The 20823-nt window shown below is 50.1% G+C and overlaps 1 protein-coding gene across 1 annotated transcript in view; it reads right to left on the bottom strand.

The window, feature by feature from the left end:
- The window catches only part of SCARA5 (scavenger receptor class A member 5), a 120036-nt gene that overhangs the window by 24987 nt on the left and 74226 nt on the right, over window positions 1-20823 (bottom strand). The window contains exons 4-6 of the mRNA XM_047092175.1: window positions 14538-14618; window positions 12371-12469; window positions 9515-9571 (exon numbers count right to left, since the gene is read on the bottom strand). Of these exons, the coding sequence (XP_046948131.1) occupies window positions 9515-9571; window positions 12371-12469; window positions 14538-14618 (237 nt within the window). The remainder of the gene's footprint in view (window positions 1-9514; window positions 9572-12370; window positions 12470-14537; window positions 14619-20823) is intronic.

Here is a 20823-nt window from a genome sequence, read left to right as displayed (position 1 = left end):
GTAAGCCCCAAGGATCCCGATGGGGGCCTGAGGGACTGAGGCAAGGGAATGGCCCCCCGTTTGAGTCAGGGAGAAAGCCAGCCATGACCCCTCCCCCACAGCATCCACAAGACCTCCCGGGATGTCCACAGGCTCTGCCTCCCGCTTTCATCTTCTTTCTCCCGTGAGAATTCTACACCAGCGCCCTTTAGGAGACAGCCTGAAATCCAGCCCTAGGGGAAGTCGGTCCATCTCAACTGGTTCCACGGACACCTCAGTGGTGTTTTCCATTGTCAAAGGACAGGACGGGAAGTGGAGCCGTGCATGTAATGCAGAGGCAGCGAAAGCTCAGGGACTCAATCTGCAGTGCCTTCAGCCAAACTTCACCTCCAACAGAAGAGGAGGGAGTGCAGGGTCACCGGGATTAAGAATTCCGAAGTTTGTTTGTGTTGCTTTCTAAATAAACAGTTTAACCACTCCCGGTTTTAATGTACGTCTCAACCAAAAACTTTTCTTCATACGAAACCCACATCAAAGACCCAAACTTCAGTTCTGCAGTGGTGCAAGGTGTTGTTTTTTGTAGAAAATGCCCTGTTCACCTTCAGTCTGAGGTTTGCATTACCAAAAGAGTTTTCTTCAGGGCAAATCCCAGAAATTGTCACGTGTTTGCCGGGAAACTAGGACATGCCAGTCCTTGGTGGGGGTGGAGGGGGGTTGCCTCTAGACTCCCCTCCAAAGGATGGGTACAGCAGTGTCAGATAAATGTGGGTAATGTGAGAAATGAAGGCACAGCACAGAACATGCTCCCTTGCTCACTCACGGTGACAAGAATAGGTGCTTAGGGAACAAACTGGTTACCCCCAGTCACAGTGTAAAAGGCCCCGCAGACCAACAGTTAAAAGAAGCAAACCTTCCCAAGTTCCACTTACAATACCTAACCCCAGAGTCTCAACATGAACTCCAAACACTGGCTTGCTTCTTTTCCAGCTAGCCCTTGGCTTTGGCCCTCAGTTGGTTCCCGCTTTCACCTAGTACATACGTATGTATTTATTTCATTTTTATTATTATTTTTTTAAATGTTATTTTTGAGAGAGACAGAGACAGGGAGCAAGCAGGGGAGGGGCAGAGAGAGAGAGAGAGAGAGAGAGAGAGAGAGACACCGAACCCAAAGCAGGCTCCTGGCTCCGAGCTGTTAGCACAGAGTTACGTGGGGCTTAAACTCACAAACCAGGAGACCATGACCTAGGCTGAAATCAGACTGAGTGAGCCACCCAGGCGCCCCAACCCAGTATGTACGTAGAATACAGGTACGGCTGACCTTGAACAACACAGGTTTGAATTGCATAGGTTCATTTACATGCAGAATTTTTTCACTACAGTACCATGCTGTATGTGTGTGTATCTTCTCTTCCTTAGGATTTTCTTAATAACATTTTCCTTTCTCTAGCTTACTCTATTGTAAGCATACACCATATAATGCACGTAACATATGAAATATGTGTTCCTCGACGGTTATCAGTAAGGCTTTTTCAGTCAACAGTAGGCTATTAGTAGTCAAGTTTTGGGGAGTCAAAAGTTATACGTGGAGTTTAAAAATTTTTTTTTAAACGCTTATGTATTTTTGAAAGAGAGAGAGTGAGAGAGAGTGCGTGCGTGTGAGCAGGGGAGGGGCAGAGAGAGAGAGAAAGAAAGAGAGAGAGAGTCCCAAGAGGCTCCATGCTGTGCGTGCAGAGCCTGACGTGGGGCTGGAACCCATGAACCCTGAGATAATGACCTGAGCTGAAACCAAGAGTCGGACACTTAATGGACTGAGCCACCCAGGTGTCCTAAAAGTTATACATGGATTTTTGAAGGCACAGGCTGGGGGTCGGCATCCCTAATCCCCACTCCCACATTGTTCAAGGGTCAACTGTGCTATCGGCCCTGCTAATGGCCTCTTAGCACCCCTCTGCTTGTGTCTGAGAGCACCAGCCACAAGGGGGCTTCGTTTCTCTTCACCTAAGCAGTTTTCCTCACCAGGGCTCACATGGAAGCTCTTCTCTCTCCCCTTTCATCAGACGTGAATGTCCCCTAGCTCGCACAGCTGTTCCTAAGTCTCAGGCAGCTGCCCCACCCCCACCACACCCCCCCATTCTACCACCTGGCTTCTTAAAGGAGCCAGGTCTTTTGTTTTTCCAGGCCCTCCTGAATCTATTTTAAGCCATCATACCAAGGGCAGCACGGATTAATCAGAACTGAACTGTTTTTTGCACATAGCAATTTAAAGCCCTCCTGGAAGGGGTCACTAGGAAGCTCTCAGGAAAAGTCAGTGGATTTGTTTTTGGAAGGCTTAGGATAAACTCTTGGCAAACCAGCACGTCTGGAAGGCCAGATCCCATCCTCCGCACAGAACAGGAGGTAAAAAAAAGAGGAGATTGCAGCACGGGAGGCTGAGGGCCGGGTCTCCCCGCCACATTGTCAGTAGGTCAGAAGGGGACTCGGGTCTCAAGCTTGCGACCCCGCGGCCCATACTTCTTGTCCAGAGCTCACGTCTCATCTTCTTAGGAGGCACTTTCTAAAAGAGGAGCAGCTCGGCCAAGAGAAGGAGCGAGAGCAGCAGAGAAATGTGGACTTGGAATATGGACCTTTCTGTGGGGAGGAAGGGGCTGCCTACCGTGTGCCCGGCCTTGGTCTTAGAGCTGAGATCACCAGGGACAGCTGAAGCTCCATTCTCATGACCTTGGCCGGCTACCCCTTGGTCCCAGCTCTCAGCCTGGTTCTCCACCAGTCACCTTTCACTGCTGTCATGTCACTTCCTGCTGACAGCCCATCCCGGCTTCCCAGTGCCTGAAGGTCGACCCTGAACTCCAGCCTGTTGACCCCGGCATACCTCCCTGGCCTTATTTTTTGTTTCTTATATCCCTAAACCTCATCACACCAAACTATTTGGGTTTATCGGGCAATGCTTTCCTGTTTCATGCAGGGCTCTCTTTCCCTGGAATGCCTTTGCCTTCCACATCCACCTGTTGGATACCAATTTGTCAAAGACACCTCAGCAAGTGACTCCCACAACAGTAGGCAAAATTAGCCTCTGTACATACGTCTCCTATAGCCCTCACCACATTCCACTGTGATCGCGTGTGTAGGTGTCTTCCTCACCTGCTAGATAGTGTGCTCCTCAAGTTGAGGCTGGTCCTTACTCCGCTTCGGTTCCCCAGCCTTTAGCCAGGGCCTCAATACCAGTTTGTCAAGTAAGTGAATAAAGCAATACTCTCTTCCATAAATATTTTCCTTCCTGCCACACTTCAATCTTTCTTCTTCTTTTTTTTTTCCTTATGTTTAGTTTTGAGAGGTGGGGAGGGGCAGAGAGAGAGAGGGAGACAGCAGAGAGCCAGACATGGGGCTCGAACTCATGAACGCTGAGATCATGACCTGAGCCAAAGTTGGAAACTCAACCGACTGAGGCACCCAGATGCGTCTTCTATTTTTCCTTTATGATGGAAGTGAGGGAGGCCAATCCCTCTCGCCTCTGCTCCTTTCCTCAGCCAACTCCATGCCAGCCCTGGTTTCTGACCCACGGGCTTTGGGCCTTTGCTGTCCCTGTGTCTGCTCGGTTTCCATCTGGCTCCCACATCCCTCATTTACCATGTCCTTGTGCCCATTCCTTTCTCTCTGGTGCCTCCCACTCTGCGTCAGCCAGGGCTGGAAGCCGCGTTTGCCACAGGACAACTTTTCTGAGTGAATTCTGGGGCCCCGTGCATTTTCAGTCCCTGGACATACGCTCAGGGGAGGAGACATCTGAAAGACACTTGGCCATCTCCACATACCCTCTGGGGTTTGCATCTGCCCCCCACTTGCTGTGTGAGGACAAAGAGAAGGAATGAAGGACTGCACGAACTGAACCAGCGTGTGAGTGAACACAGCCAGATGTGTGTGGGTGCTGCTGCATCCAGCCGGTGGGCTCGGTTTACCCACAAGAGAACGGAGAAGCAAGTGAGGGTAGGGCTTCGCTGGGAGATGCAGAACTTCCAGCGTGAAACCTGTGCTCGGCCTCTCATGGGGTCACAGAAGCACAAGGCAGCCAAAGCTGGGTGAAACTCAGCAAAAAGGGGAAGAAATCCTTAAAAGTGAGAATTAGCACTTTCGTATCAAACCCACTGAGAAGAGACAGTGGCCCATGAGGGCCCCAGGCTGTCAAAGGCCAGAGAGAATAAGAGGTAGTCCAAGGATGTAGCAAAGGACAGAGAGTGGGCTCGAGGCCAGACAGGTGTGACCTGTAACCTGGCTGTGCCCCTTACGAACTCCGGTGACCTTGGGCAGCTCCCTTCTTCTCTACCCTTAGCCTCCCCCGCCCCCCTAACGTGGACATAACCAGGACTCCTGAATTGTGCTGTCAGGATTAAGTGAAATAATGTGCATAGAAACTTTGCTTCTCATAGTACCAGCTACAAGTTTGTTAGTAGTAGCATGTGATAGTTGATTTTTCTGAAAAGTGTGGTTTACTTTTAGATCACTTTGTTGCTGGGGCATTAAAGTTGTATAAGGAATTAAAGAAATATATCCAGTTAGTAAAGAAATATATTTGCATATAAAAGGTCCAGCATCTCTGTCTCTCCATGCTTGCGAGAATGCTAACTTTTGGTGCCAAATGGGATTCCCTGGGGCACCCAGTGCAGGTAACCGTACTTACAGGGATGGGAGGAAGGGAACTCACGGACACTGAAGGCCTCTCTTTGCATTCCGGATTCTTTTTTTTTTTTTTTTAATGTTTATTTATGTTTAAGAGAGAGACATACACAGAGTGTGAGCAGGGGAGGGGCAGAGAGAGACACACACACAGAACCCGAGGCAGGCTCCAAGCTCTGAGCTGTCAGCACAGAGCCCGACATAGGGCTCCAACCCATGAACCATGAGATCACAACACGAGCCAAAGTCAAACACTTAACTGAGCCATTCAGGCACCCCCACATTCTAAAACAGAGATAGAAACATCTCAGCAGCTGTGGACAAAACTGTCTAGAAGCCACCTCCCTGATAATTTCTTTTGAGCTTACGCTACACGATGGGGTGCCCACTGTTCCCCCCACACCCACAAACTTTCCTAAATACTGCAAACACACACAAGGTGTTAAACATTTTTCCTAATTTTCTGAGCTGACACTAGAAACTATCAACAAAACCTGGCTTAGAATCTACCCCTGGGTCATTCTGCATATTTTTCCCACGTGAAACCAAATTGAGGAAAAGTTTTTAAACAATCTGAACTTCTATCCTGCTTTAAATTCATGCTGGAAACTTTACCCACCCCTGAGCTGCAAAAATACTATTTATTTTTCCTGCAAATGGACCATATATGAGGGTAAAACAAACGTTTTTCTGTCTTGAGATATGTATATAGAGTTTATTTTTTTCCTGGCCAAACTCCCCAAAGCCAAACATCTAACAGAATGACTGATACCTCCCTTGCCTCAAAACAAAAGAAAAGAAAACAAAACTTTACCTCTTGTCAAGCAGAAATCAGGAGATCTGGATTTCAGACTCAGTTTGAACCATGGCCTAGCCGTGGGACGGTGGGGATTCTCTCCAGACCTCTATTCTTGGTCCTAGTTCAGTGAACTGGAGGTGGGGGGGGGGGTGCTCAGGAGGGGGAGAGGAGTCAGCCTGAAACCCCATTTGACTCTAGAATCATGTGACTCCAGATCAAAACATGGGTAAACAATTGCAAGATCCTATCCTGAAAAATATTTTTATTTATTTATTTTTAAATGTCTATTTATTTTGACAGAGAGAATGTAAGCGGTGGAGGGGCAGAGAGAAAGAGAGAGGGAAACAGAGAACCCCAAGCAGGATCTGCACCCTCAGTCAGTGCAGAGCCTGACACAGGACTCAATTTCATGAACTGTGAGATCACGACCTGAGCTGAAATCAAGAGGCGGGCACTCAACTGACTGAGCCACCCAGGAGCCCCCTGAAAAATATTTTTTTAACATTAAAAAAAATTTTTTAAGTTATTTATTTATTTATTTATTTATTTATTTATTTATTTATTTATTTAGAGAGCCTACATGCCAGCTGGGGAGAGGCAGAGTGAGAGGGGGAGAAAGAGAATCCCAAGTAGGGTCCATACCGTCACCACAGAGCCCGATGTGGGGCTTGAACTCATGAACCATTGAGATCATGACCTGAGTCGAAATCAAGAGTCAGATGCTTAACTGACTGAGCCACCCAGTCACCCTTTTTTTGGTAACTTTTATTTTTTTATTTTTCCCCTGAAAAATATTTTTAAAAACTTTTTTTTGAATGTGTATTTATTTTTGTAGGAGAGACAGAACGTGAGCAGGGGAGGAGCAGAGAGAAAGGGAGCCACAGAATCCGAAGCAGGCTCCAGGGTCTGAGCTGTTAGCACAGAGCCCGATGCGGGGCTCGAACTCACAAACTGAGAGATCATGCCCCGAGCCAAAGTGGACGCACAACCGACTGAGCCACCCAGGCGCCCCTCCCCTGAAAAATATTTTAATATTGATTCAAACCATGGGTCCCAAGAAATCTTCTCTGTAATGCCCTCTTCAAAGGAAAGCCCCCAATTTCTGATTCTGACCTGAGGGGTAGGTAACTTGTTGGTCTTCTCGATCCCTTTATGTAGTAATACCCCACCTGCTGGAACTTCAGGTTTTCTGCTAAGGGTGGGAGGTGTTTGGTAAAGGTGCCCTGAGCTGGGTATCCCAAGAGGGTTCCTTCTCCACGGTGTTCCTTTGTGGAGGAGGGCAGAACTCTAGTGCTGAGTCCTTTTCCCCACCCGTTAGATCTCACGGAGGGGCTGCCCTGGGCTTGGGGAATGACTGAGAACCTCCCAGAAGCGGGCACTCCGTGCTCATCAGAATTTCCACACTCTCCTGAAAGATGATCCTTGGCTTCCTCCTCAAAGCTGTGGTCTCAGGGATCCAGTTAACGCCTGTTGGACTGGAGCTCCTTAGAAACCAAACCAGGAGTCTGAATATAGCGTTGGTTTGGCGTAGTCAGAGACAGGCCAGGGGTGCCGGCCGTGGGAAAGCACTCCCCTGCCACCGCATGGGGCAGCCCTGAATTGCTTCAAAGGTTCCCTTAAATCCATATCTGCAGGTGAGGGACTCACTAGGTTTTAAGGAGCCCAACCGGACTCTTAAAGACCAGGGGCCTAAGATCTCATTCCAGAGTTAAGAGAAGTCAGAGGCCTGGGTTTCCACTTTGCTTCTGCTCCTGCCTTGGGAGAGTCGTCCTGCCCCTGAAAGCCTCTGGAACAGGTGACGGATGGATGGCCTTCCAGTTACGCTCTACAATTCCCGCATGTCTCCTATGCTCCCCTGCACGCTGTGTAAAGCCTCCTATCTGTGGAGCTGTCTCTGCTGAGCCAGCTCACTTTCCAGGTCCATCACCCACGAAGATATTTTTTGGGGTTGGGAGACGGCAATGAAAAGCTTAGGGCTTTGTGTCAAGGCCATTGTCTGAGCTCTGGGCTCCAGTGAGGGTGTGGCCTCTTCAGGGCAGGAAAGAAAGAACGCTGTTTGTCCCTGAGGAGGGGCTGTTCCGGGCTGACATCAGCCTCTTGTGGTGCAGTCCATAGACTCCAGGGCCAAGTGGATTAGATGCCCTTCCCCCATGCTCCCCACCCACGCCTGGGGGAGCCCCACACCACTGTGGCTCAGCACCTCACAGCCCGGTCCAGCTGCAGAGGCCAGCCAGCTGGGCCCACAGAACCAAGGTAAACAGTGATGAAAGCATCCTTTGGATTAATGGACTGGCCACCACCACCTCTTCCCAGGCTAGCACGGACCTCCTCTCTCCTGTCAAATCGGCTGAGGAATAGTCGCCAAAGAGTTCCTGACAAGAACCCCCGGTATGTGGGCAGCGTTTCTGATCCCCCTCTCACAGGTCATCTCTCCGCAGTCCCCCCCTTCCTGCCACCACAGCAGGAATTTTTTTTTTTTTTTTTTTTTTTTTTTTTTTTTTTTTTTTTTTTTTATGAAGTTTATTGACAAATTGGTTTCCATACAACACCCAGTGCTCATCCTGGAATTTTTTATTTCACAGAGCTAAAGGCCGCCGTCCTTCTCGGCTACTTTGGCAGCATTCCATCAGAAAGCAGTCAACAAACAGAGCAGAGAGCACCCCAAAGACAAAGTACGGAGCCCAGTCCGTTAGATAAGTGTGACTCAGATCTGTCACAGATGTCCTAGATCATATCCAGACTCCTTTATTTTGTCTTCAAAACTCTCCTCTTGGCTCCTAGCAAAGTCCACCAGGTCTCCTCATTGAGCCAGGACACTCCCAGTTAAACCCTTGGCTGCCCCAGAAAGGGACTGTAGACAATGCTAGGAAGACTGAACCACAGAAACTGTTTTGTGGGTTATAGCATCTAGGGTAAAGTGGACGCGGTGAGCCCAGAGCAAGCATAGGCACACCTGGTCCTCGTCCGTGTCCACCACCACCGAGTGACAAAGCACCGTCATGTGCATTTTTCCTGTTTGATCTTAATCACGACCCTGGGAAAGAGAAGGCCAGGGGAGGTAGCAGGCAAGTTCAAGTTTCAGAGGACCTTGGAAAGGCCCTACTTAGGAGAGAGGTGTCCTTCCTGGTCCTGCGTGACTGGGATGGAACCAAAGATCGGCAGTAGGGAAACCTGTGGTCTCGGGCCAGTGTGTGAATCTGCAGTGGCATCTGTCCCTGAGTGTCACCAGCAGAACCTGGGTGCAGGTGCAGTCTTCCTAGCGAGCCAGGACTGGAGCACAGGTGCCCTAGAAGGGGAGAATCTGCTCATGGCTTCCCATAGAATGGCAACATTTCAGAGCCCAACAAATACTATATGCTAGCATTTTGTTGAAACTTGGCTAGGAGACTCATTCTTTGACAATCTCTCCAAGGCTCTACGTGTAGCCCTTGTCAACATTTTAAGGAGGACGCTGGTCAGAGAGACTTCCATTCCTAGACTTGGTGTTCTGCCCAATAAGGAGATTCCCTAGTGTCACTACTCAGTTCATACCAGAGGAGGAAAACAAAAAGGGTTCTGTTTTGCTTCTGCACCTTTCCTCATGCAAGTACCTGGAGAGCCGGTATGTCTGAACTAATGTATTACACGGCATGATAATACTCAGCACTTACTGAATCCCAGCCACAGTGGAGGCAGTGTAACAAGCACTTTATGTGGACTAACTCATTCACTTGTCACATGATCTACGATCCTACGTAGATCCTGTCATCCCATGTCAATGATCCTACGAAGTAAGGATGCTTCTTATCCCCATTCTAAAGATGAGAAACCTGAGGTGCAGAGATAACTCAGCTGGCTAGTGAGGCAGCCAGGAGGGAGGGCAGACAGTATGCCTCCAGATCATCCCATACAACCACTGGGCTTATGGAAGCATGGTCTGTGCCCCCTTCAGTATAGCTGTCTCTTGCTGGGCCAGCAGGGCCCTGAAACAGGGAGGGAGCTCCTTTGGCTCTAGCCTCCGGTCCCCCCAGACCCGTGGGGCTGCTTGGATGACAGCTACAGAATCCAGTGACCCCAGTAGAATGTCCTTACCGGCATCCCCTGCTCTGTCTCCTTTGTCTCCCTTCTCTCCTTTTGGACCTCGGTCACCTGAAACAGAGGAGGAAAACCGGCATTAAAAAAGGAAATAAACCCTACCGGTGAATAAAATGTGACCTGCAGGAGACATATCAACCCACGACCCGAGAAACTCTCAGCAGGAGCCTACAGCACCGGAGGGCCTGGTATGGCAGGAAAGATAAGAGCTTGAGTCGATTATGCTGCATGTTCTGGGCACCCCAAGAAGGAGATCGGGGGGCCCAGCTGAGAAGTTTCATTCCCTAACTAAAGTGTAGAAGGGTAGAGTCTACCAGCACAGACTAGAGTATGTGGTATTCAGCAGGAAGAAGACAGGGCAAAGATATTCCTATTACGTAGTCAAGGTTTTATTTTTTTTTAATGTTTTTATTTTTTTATTTTTTATTTTTTTAATGTCTTAATTTATTTTGGAGAGACGGAGACAGAGCGTGAGCGGGGGAGGGGCAGAGAGAAGGAGACCCAGAATCGGAAGCAGGCTCCAGGCTCTGAGCTGTCAGCACAGAGCCCAACGCGGGGCTCAAGCTCACGAGCAGTGAGATCAGGACCTGAGTCAGAGTCAGACACTTAACCAACTGAATCCCCCAGGCACCTCTTTTAGTGTTTTTATTTTTGAGAGGGAGAGAGAGACAGAGCGTGAGCTGGGGAGGGGCAGAGGGAGAGGGAGACGCAGAATCAGAAGGAGGCTCCAGGCTCTGAGCTGTCAGCACAGAGCCCGATGTGGGGCCCAAACCCAGGAACCGTGAGATCATAACCTGAGCCAAAGTCCGACGCTTAACTGACTGAGCCACCCAAGCTCCCCAGTAGTCAAGGTTTTAGAAGTACGCATCCAAGTTTGTCTTAATAAGCACTAGAGGAAAAGCTGGGGGAGGATTTCAGTTACACAGGGAGGATAGAGGTTATATGTCAGGCAGATTTCCCAGTGGGGGAGGCTATAAAACATGAGGCAGAGCTTCTAGGGAATTGTAGAATTTCCTTTTCAGGAAAGAGCTCTGAAACTATAGAGCCCTTTTCCAAGCTAGCATCTCACTCTACAAAGAAGTAGAAGGTCCTGACACCACTCAAAAGGGGGAGGGCACTAAAGTGACCAGGGAATTCCATTCCAAGTCTCTCCATAAAAATATCTGCAAGTCAAGCACTCTCAACAATAGCCAAATTATGGAAAGAGCCTAAATGTCCATCAACTGATGAATGGATAAAGAAATTGTGGTTTATATACACAATGGAGTACTACGTGGCAGTGAGAAAGAACGAAATATGGCCCTTTGTAGCCACGTGGATGGAACTGGAGAGTGTGATGCTAAGTGAAATAAGCCATACAGAGAAAGACAGATACCATATGGTTTCACTCTTATGTGGATCCTGAGAAACTTAGCAGGAACCCATGGGGGAGGGGAAGGAAAAAAAAAAGAGGTTAGAGTGGGAGAGAGCCAAAGCATAAGAGACTCTTAAAAACTGAGAACAAACTGAGGGTTGATGGGGGGGTGGGAGGGAGGGGAGGGTGGGTGATGGGTATTGAGGAGGGCACCTTTTGGGATGAGCACTGGGTGTTGTATGGAAACCAATTTGACAATAAATTTCATATATTGAAAAAAAAATCTGCAAGTCAGAGAAGCCTATGGCATATTGTCTGGTGAAAAAAAAGCAAGCCAGCAAGTTCCAGGGATGGATGCCTAATGTGATCCAAGTGTTGAAGAAAAAAAAAAACACCCCAAAACAAAGGCAACCATATATGTAAATATAAATATGCTTAGAAAAAGTTCTGGCAGGATATGCTCCAAAATGTTTACAGTAGTTATTCCAAAGAATAATAGCTTAAGGGGCTATGAGGCAGGGGACTCGCTTTTCACTTTATACATTACACTTTATCTGCTTCTGTATTGTTAAATACTTTCAACAAGCATAGGCTGCTTTTGTAGTCTGTTTTAAAATCATTTTTAAAATTTTTAAATTTAATTTTATATTATTTTTTAAATTTTTTAACGTTTATTTATTGTTAAGAGACAGAGCATGTACAGGGGAGGGGCAGAGAGAGAGGGAGACACAGAATCTGAAGCAGGCTCCAGGCTCCGAGCTGTCAGCACAGAGCCTGATGCGGGGCTTGAACTCACAAATTGCAAGATCATGACCTGAGCCAAAGTCGGATGCTTAACCAACTGAGCCACCCAGGCACCCCAAAATCATTTTTTTTAAATGTAGATCATAAAAGGAAGAAAAATCTCAGCCTGTTTAATCACCAGAAAGTAGAATAAAAGTTCTCAGTGATCCAAGACTAAGAGACCATCCTAGACACAGGGTAGGAATGATTAATAGTACTTTTTCTTAGTTTTCATATTTACAAGGGAGAGGGTTAAGACTGGGGACACGGCATCAGATTTCCTCGTCTTGTGCTGCAGTTACCATGGAAATCTGCTCACTCTTGAAAAGAATGTAGAGGGGCACGTGGGTGGCTCAGTCGGTTAAGCATCCGACTCTTGGTTTCAGCTCTGATCGTGATCTCGCGGTTCATAAGTTCGAGCCCTGCATCAGGCTCCGTGCTGACAGCTCAGAACCTGCTTGGGATTTTCTCTCTGCCCCTTCCCTGTGTGCACACATGTGTGCTCTCTCTCTCTCTCTCTCTCTCAAAATAAATAAATAAACATTAAAAAAAAAGAAATGAATGTTTAGCAAGACCAAGTGACTTGCCCAAGGTCACTGAGCTAGTCAATGGCAGAGCCAAAATGCAAAGATAGTCCATCTGCTCCGGTGCCTGTGCTGCTGCCCAGGGGCTAGCGATGAGCAAGGCTACACAGGTGCTCTGAGGTTTGCTGTTACCTTTGAACCCGCGCATGCCCATTGGTCCTGTGGCTCCCATCTTCCCATCATCGCCCTTGGGGCCTGGCAGCCCTGGGGTTCCTCTCTCTCCTGGCAGACCTGGGGAGACACAGGACAAGTTGTGGGGCCTCGGACTCAGAGCTGGAGGGCCTTTACAGGTCACCATCTGGCCCGGCCATCACCCTCAACCACACGTCCTCCTGTGGCTTTTCCTTACTGATTCTTCTCAGTGAAGTTAGAGAGGCTGCAAAAACAGTGTTCGAAAGGTCAGCACAAACCTTCCCCGCCGGTGCCTCTTAGCCAGTTAGGCTGGGTCCCTGACCCCAGAAGGTCCAATTCTATTGTGAGTAATGGTGGTGGTGCCCACCGCATTTGGGAGATGTCCCTTTGCCTCTAGTTGTGCTGGAGATTTCAACTCAGCAAACAGTTTTTTGAGTACTCTCTATGTGTCAGACACCGTTCTGGGTTCTTTTCATAGAGTACCTCATTTCATCCTCACAATCAACCGAGGTACTATTTCACCTATGTTACGAATGAGGAAACTGAGGCCCAGAGAGGTTAAGTAACCTGCCCATGGTCACACAGCAGAGAGTGTTGGGGGCAGGATCTGAGCTCTGGTCTTCCTGAACTGAAAGCTTGTGGTCAATCACCTTTATCTCATGCTGGATGAAAAGGGCTTACTGGTATTTAGGGTAAGAGGCAGATGAAATAGTTCCCCATCCTCTTTAACAAAAAACCCCACAAAGATCCCTTCCCCGCTGTAAACCCCAGGGAGGGAGAGCAAAGGGGATCATAGGCTGGGGAGGAGGAAGAAAGTCAGCAAGGCCAGTAAATGGGAGAGATGACTGGCTGCCAGATCAGGCCCCGGGGCTCCCAGCCACGAGGTCCCGTGGCCATTGCCTGCACGTCACTATGGAGAGCCAGAATCAACAAATACTTTCACCCAGCGAGAGCCCTGCTCCCCGAGGGGCCTGACCTAAGCCCACAGTTATCTCTGTAAAGCAGAGAACTCTTAATTAACTGATTACTTGTTCTTTCCCGCTTTGAATGTGGGCTGGCTTTCTCTGGTCTCTTTGCGTGACATGGAGAAACCTGTCTTCCAGTAATGATTTCTCCAGAGCTCACATCAAATGTCTGGAGGAGGACGAATGGCCCAGAGGATGGTGGTACCTCAGAGAAGGGCTGATTGATTTCTTTCTTTCCTTCCTAACACGAGATACCTGTGTGGAGTCCCATGGCCCCATTGCCACAGAGTTCTGAATCTAGCATGGGATCTGCCCAGGGCTCCCCATCGTATAATTTAATAAGGCAGAAAAAGAGTTTCCGCAGGCCTGTGAGTGTTTAGGCATCCTCTGTTCTGAATGTGGGGGGTTCCCCTGGAGGTGAGCCAGGAGTAGAGGCCAGGCCGTGGGCTCTCCTCCTATTACCTTCTGCCCCTCTCCTGTGTGCAACCTCCTCAAGATTTAGGAAGAAGACGGTTTGAAGATGGAATTCCTGACATAAACAAAACAGACATCTTTCCCCAGATAAACTTCCCCTTTTCTTACATCCTTGAGAAGACTTTGCACTCTCCTGGGGAAATGCCACTCACAGCAGAGGCTCAGAAGCGAACAGTCTGGGAGGCCAAGTTTGAGAAAGTAACAGAACAGAAGCGTCCTGAGACAAGGAGTCTGAGAAGAACACACTCTTTCCAGAAGGCCAAAAAACATCCTCCCCATCAGCCACCAGATCTTCAGGGCTGTCACTAGCGTGTTCATTGATTTGGGCAGAATCAGCAAGGAGGAGGCAGTATCGGGTGCCCGGTGGCTCAGGACACACGGAGGACGCACAGCATGCTTGTGGAACACCCTCGATTCCTTCCAAAGGCCCTGGTCATGTGAACCCTGCGTCCCGGGCTGAGAAGTGGCTGCAGGAAGCTGTGAGCCTCTCATGCCCCCCTTTGCCTTCAGATCCTGGTACTTTATGTGAAGAAGTTTTTGCCCCATCCTTGTGATAACAGCAACGCATCAGTGTCTCGACACAGCAGGGCATTTGAAGCTGGGTGGGTTGGGGGCTCTCCCGGGGGCCCCTTCACCAATACCAATGAGAGGGTGGAGGGTCAGGGACGGAATGGGGGCACCCTCTCCTTCCTGATATGCCCAGGTCCTTCCCGGGGCCTCCCAGTTACCTCGAAGTCCAGGTAATCCAGGGATCCCAGGCTCGCCTTCTTTCCCTTCATCCCCCTGATCGCCTTTGGGGCCGGGAGGTCCTGAAAGGGTTATAAGATGGCACCAAGGTTAGAGGGTAGCTTGTGGAATAGGCCACCTATAGAGGAAGAAAACAGCTCCTTCTTAAAGAGAGAAACGGTCAGCACTATGCCTAGGAAGCACAGAGGGCTCCACCTAGCCCAGTCTTGTGTGTGTGCAGGGGAAATCAGGGAAAGCTTCCTGGAAGAAGTAATATCCAAAGTGAAATCTCGAGGAGGAACAGAAGGTGGCTAAGTAAAAAGAGGAGTGGAGGCATGTTATGGACTGAATGTCTCTGTTTCCCCCCCCCACCCCCCGCCTCCAAATGCATATGTAAGAGCCCTGATCTTCAATGTGATGGTATTTGGAGGTGGTGCCTTTGGATGTGATTAGGTTTAGGTAAGGTCATGGGAATAGGGCCCCCAAGAAGAGACACCAGAGAGCACTCTTGCTCCCTATCCCCTTCTTCATGCTTGAGGTGTCCTTTCTCCCTCTCCCTCTCCCTTTGCCATGTGAGGACAGAGCAAGAAAGTGGCCGTCTGTAAGCCAGGAAGAGGGCTCTCCTTAGAACCCTACCGTGCCACACCCTGATCTGACTTCCGGCCTCCAGAACCGTGAGACAGACATGTCTGTTGTTTAAGCCCCCCAGTGTGGGGTATTTTGTCCTAGCAGCCCGGACGGACGGAGACAGAATGACAGGGAGAGCTCCAGGCAGGAGGAACCATCCTTGTAAGAGCTTAAAGATAAGAAAGAGACATGTGAGCCATGGTGGGATTAGCAGCTGGGGGCATATGCTGGACAAGGAGGGTGCAAAAGTGGGGGCTCTTGGAGTTATGGCCTAAGTGTTGGACTTGACCCTGAGGGCACCAGAAACCGCAACAGGGTCTGAGGGAAAACAAGAGTGTCATCAGATCTGCACACGAGGGAGACGGCTCAGGCTGCCATGTTGGAAAATGGATCAGGACGGGAGGGAAAGCAGAGGCAGGGAGGCCATGAGGAAGCTGCACCCCAGGTGGGAGGTGGTGGTCCGGAGGGATGAGAGTGGCCGTGTGGAGGTAGAACAGACAGACCTTGACTAAACATAGGTGAGGTTGGGGGAAGTGGAGCATCTGGCTTGGGCATCTGGGGGCAGGGAGGGGTGTCTATTTGCTCCTGAGCAGGACTTTCTTCTAGGGCCAGGCTCCACTGTGGCGGGGATTCCAGCACATGTGACCGGATTCAGTACCCACAACAATGCTGCGCATATCTTCTTAGAACAACAGTTACAGAAGTTGCTCGTCTGAGGCCACACGGTCAGCTGGCAAGAAAAGGGGCCCAGGTTTCGACCCGGGTCTGTCTGGCCCTGCCCCTCGGCCTCACCTATCACAGTAGATGGCTTGCCATTCCCAGAATGCAGTTAGACTTTCCCACCACCCCCCAGCCTGCTGTGCTCCCCATCGATCTCCTATGCCCTCCTGTCCCCACCCCCCCCACCCCAGGCTGCTTGCGCATCACTTCACTTTTGGCCAGAGCCTCTCTGAGCCAGCGTTCCTGCTGAGGGTGGGCATGGCCCATCTGAACGGGCATATTTGGTGCCACTCAACACTTATCTCACACTGCCTTGTCCTGGACTCACAGATGTACATGTCCTCTCCTTCCCAACAAAACTGCCAGCTTCATTCTTGGCATCCCTGTCCCAGCTGTGAAGAGCCAGACTCTAAGCTCCCTCCTCTTGCTGCCTTGTGAAAGAAAAAGAAGACCCAGGAAAATGCCAAATCCGTATTGTAGCGAATTGAAGAGTGTCCCTTCAAAAGTCATGTCCACTTGGAACCTCAGAATGGAACCGTATTTGGAAATAGGGTCATTTGCAGATGTAGTTAGTTAAGAGGAGCTGATCCTGGAGGAGGGTGGGTCCTAACCCAATGGCCGGTGTTGTTATAAGAAGATAAAGCACAGCAGACGCATGGGGAGAGTGCTATGTGAAGGGGGGGGGGGCAGATTGTAGTGTCTACAAGCCAAGGAATGCCAAGGATTGTCAGCAACCACCAGAAGTCAGGAAGAGACCAAGAAGAATTGTCTCCTGGCACTTACAGAGGGAACATGAGCCTGTGACACCTTGACTTTCAGACTTACAGCCTCCAAAGTTACAAGAGAATCGGTTTCTGTTGTTTGAAGCCACCCACTTTGTGGTCCTTTGTTATGGTAGCCCCAGGAAACCAAAACATGCACACTCACAACACAGCAGCAATGGATTGCACAATAAATATTTGATGAATGAATGAGATCAGAGGGTGTTAATACGTACAAAACAACCAGGCAGCCAAGACCGAGATGTACTGATACATTCCAAAAGTTGGCACCATCATCAGACCCTAACCCAAGTTGACAGCTGTTTAATAATTCGATGGCACATACACAGGAAAAAAGCAGTCAACAACTTAAAAATGCACGCATGACACACAAATCACTTAAAGGGACCGCGTTTTGTGGCCATCTTCCTCTCTTCTATGAAGAAAAGCAAAGGAAGACTGGCCATGTTGATCCCAGGTTTCAGGTGACAGCATTGGGACACAGAATCTGTTAAGAACACACCTGAGATTATACAGCAAAGGAGAGGCATGGTGGAAGGAGCTGATGAGATTTCCACCCCATATTCCAGCAATCTCTCTGTCAGGTAAGAGCTGCAGCCAGGGACACGGAGAGGTACCTGGATGTCTGCACTCTACGAGCTGTCCCTGAGTGAGACCCCCTCCCCCCTGCCCCCAGTACACTCTTCTGTGCCCTCCTACCCTCCCCACCTGGAACACAGTGCGCCTGGAACTGATCAGGTCAAGGATGCAACGGGTTGAACACTCCACAATTTGCTCTATTTGCTCTGCTGAGGGTGTGACTCAACACGTGGATCTTCCCAAGAGTAATTCTCACCAAAGAAGGATGCTGCCCAGGGAATGATCCGGGACGGTAGGGCATCAGGGTGGCAGCGATTATTTGGAAGGTAGGGGTTGAGTACGGACATAGAGTGTCTTAAGTTCAGATCCTGGTCCTGGAAAATCTAAGTTAAAGTTCCTTCCCCAGACATTTGTAGTGAGGAGTAAGCAGATGACATGACACACGGGCTATAAAGGGGCTTGGTAACCTTTGAGTGGCAAGGCCATCCTCATCATCTGTATCCCCACTTTCATAATGCTTCATCAGAATGATTCCAAGATCACCTCGCATAGTCATTCTGAGCTGCACCCAAAATCACCTTGCCACGCTTGGCTGGCTCATTCAGGGAGAGGGCCGAAGACATCCTACACACAGGTGTATTTTTAAGACACAGATAAGTGGTTAGTAAGACCCTTTACTAGAGATGAACTGGGAGGAAGCTGGAATGGACCGTAAAGATGGGCGCTGATTTTCAAGCCTTGGTCACGCCCTTAGGTGGAACTGGTCCCACAGACTCAGAAGGACCTAAACTGTGGTCAGTGGTTGAGTCTCATGGGGCCAGGCTTCCTGGGGCTCCAACGACCAAGTGCTTCTTCAAATCACTGCTGCCCCGTGGATAATGCACACTTGGGCTCTGACATTTTATCATTTTCTCTGGAATCCAGGCCAAAAATTGAGCTGGCTTTGACTCCTCTCTTTTCCCTGCTCCCCATAACCCCCTTGCTCATCAAGGCTTGTCATCAAGGTGAATCCCATGTCATTCCCTACCTCCGTCCTCATTGCCACCACCCTCATCAGGGTCTCACACCCAACCTTGTAAAGACCTCCTTGTCTGAGGGCTAAAACCCATTGTGCTGTCCCATTGATCTTGTCAGAATCCAGTGAACTCACAGCCTCTGTGCTCAAAGCACAAGGGGCCACAGACCCTCTCCTAGAGACCCCTACAGATCATTCACCACCCGACCCCTTCTGCAAACTCACAGCCTGATGCTTCCAGATGCGAGCTCTCTTTCACCTCCGCAAAACCATTCTCATGTGTCCCCAGACATCCACCAAATCTTTCCCTTTCTAGGAGTCCTGTCCCTCTCAGGCCTGGAGCTCACCTCCAAGCACACCATTCTGATCTCTCAGGGCACCAGGGAAAAGCCCTCAAATCTCAGAGCTGGAAGGCTCCTCACACATCACTGTGCACAAACTCCTCATGGAAGCACCCCTGAACCTGGGCGGGCCACCTTGTGCCCACTCACTGGGCCCTGTCACTCATCTCGCACTGTGGTCCCCAAGGAGGACAGGCCTGTCTATAGGGCCGGAGCCCCACTCTTTGCAGCCCTATACCTCACAGGGTACCTGGCATACCGTAGAGATTCTATGAACGACTTCTGGGCAGTTGTAAAAGCCATTATGGTTATCACCGGTCCTAGTGGTACCCAGCTGAGCTTTTTAACTTCTTGACTCTCTATAATGTGACTTGCTCATCCTTTCTCTCACTAGAGCAGGCCAGAGCATGGAGGCAGTCTGGGACAAGGAGGAGTGGGGTCTATTTCTCCACAATTGTGAAAACGCTTCCGGCGCCCCCTCCATTCTGCTTCTGGTCCAGGGCACCAGCTTCCCTTTCAGCCCACCTCCTACAGGTGGGACAGGGAGGTGGAGGAGGAGGAGGAGGAGGAGGAGGAGGAGGAGGAGGGAGAGAACCCTCTAGCCCTGTGACCTGTGTCTGGAGTCCCCTCCTGGGGCCTGCCCACCAGTCCAGTCCTGTGCTCCCACACTGCCCCCAGGGCAGTTCTGCCCCCAAGGGGGCTGCCCATGAGCTGTGCCAGCTGGAAACATCTCGAGAACAAACGAAGGATGTGTGACTGAGCATTTGGGAGAAATACCAGGGTTCCTCTGGGAACCAGCCAACAGAGAGGGAAAAGCAATCCGTCCTCCCTTCCCGGATCCTGGTTTGAGTGATGGGGTGGGGGACCCGCATGTGCTGGAATCTGGACAGATCCCTGCCAAGAACAAATTATCATTCCAGCTGATGAAATGGGCCTGAAGCCAGCAGAACAGCAACCCAAATCCATAAACACCACCCCCTGCACCACGCTAATCCCAGGGCAGCTGACCAAGGTGGAGTCCCCCAATTAATTGCCCCACTCCCACCCCCTGACGTCACGCGGGCACTGGGCTCTCAGCTCTATTACCTTTACAGTTTTGCACGCTCTCCCACTTCCTTCACTGTGTGCCCAGGGCAAGGACTGTTAGCCGTGTTTCCTGGCTTGGGGGGGCTTGGCCCAGAGGCGCAGGTGCTGCCCCTGGCTCCGGCCCAGCCTGCAAGGCCAGCCTTCGTCTGAGTGTCATGGGCTAAGGGGTGGTGGGCCAGGCCGGATGCAAGTGCGTGCTCTCCACTCCCTTTCCAGCAGAGAGGCTGGCATGGAAGGTGACAGGACACAGTGCCATCTAGCCCTCCCGGGGAGCCGCCACACAGTCCGTTCTTCCCAGTCCTTGGTAGAGCAGGAACACTATTTACATATCGCCCTGCTCACAGAGACCTTGTCACCTCCAACACGTCCCTATGCATGAGAAGCCAGAGCTGGAGCCCGGAACCCATGGCCTCGCTCCATCACGTCGTCCATTTATAACACTGCTGGAACTGGACTCCCTACTACACAGCATGTTTAAAAAGCAGCTCACAGATAAATCTGCTCTGCCAACTCGTGTTCATGAACTGAGAGATGCATTTTCGAGTCCCGGCTGGGGCCACCCGCTTGGGATTTGACTTGGGCAAGTCATTTCCCCTCTCTGAGCCTCAAGGTCCTCAACTGTAAAACAAGAGGAGTGGACTAGATGATTACAGAGCCCATTATCAGGGTAACATTCTGCGATTCTATAACCTTCCATCTAGCAAACGGGCCATCTGAATATGGTGGAGAGTCCTGCCTTCCTGCCTCGCTCACCCCTTCGCGCCCCTGTAGAGGCCCCCCCCCTTGCTGGTTTCTCTCCCTTCTCCTGGTATACCTCCCCTCTCTGGTTATCTTCCCCCTCCTATATGGCCCCTTCACTGGTTACCTTTCCCCCTCTTGGTATGCCTCCCCTCTCTGGTTATTTTTTTTCCCTCCTGGTATGGCCTCTCTCTGGTTACCTTTCCTCCTCCTGGTATGTCCCTTCTCTGGCTATCTCCTCCCTTCTGGTACACTTGCCCTCTCTGGTTATCTTCCCCCTCCTGTATGCCCCCCTCACTAGTTACATTTACCCCTCCTGGGATGCCCCCCACTCTCTGGTTATCTCCTCACTCCTGTATGCCTTTTCTCTCTGATCATTTAAGTTCTCTGCTTCTCGCAA

Source organism: Lynx rufus, unplaced genomic scaffold (assembly GCF_022079265.1).
Source record: "Lynx rufus isolate CCGP_SWC_20201006 ecotype Redwood Valley unplaced genomic scaffold, mLynRuf1.p SCAF_3, whole genome shotgun sequence".
In the NCBI taxonomy this organism is placed as follows: Eukaryota; Metazoa; Chordata; class Mammalia; order Carnivora; family Felidae; genus Lynx; species Lynx rufus.
Note: the sequence above shows the minus strand (reverse complement) of the source record. Positions and strands in the feature narration are given on the sequence as shown.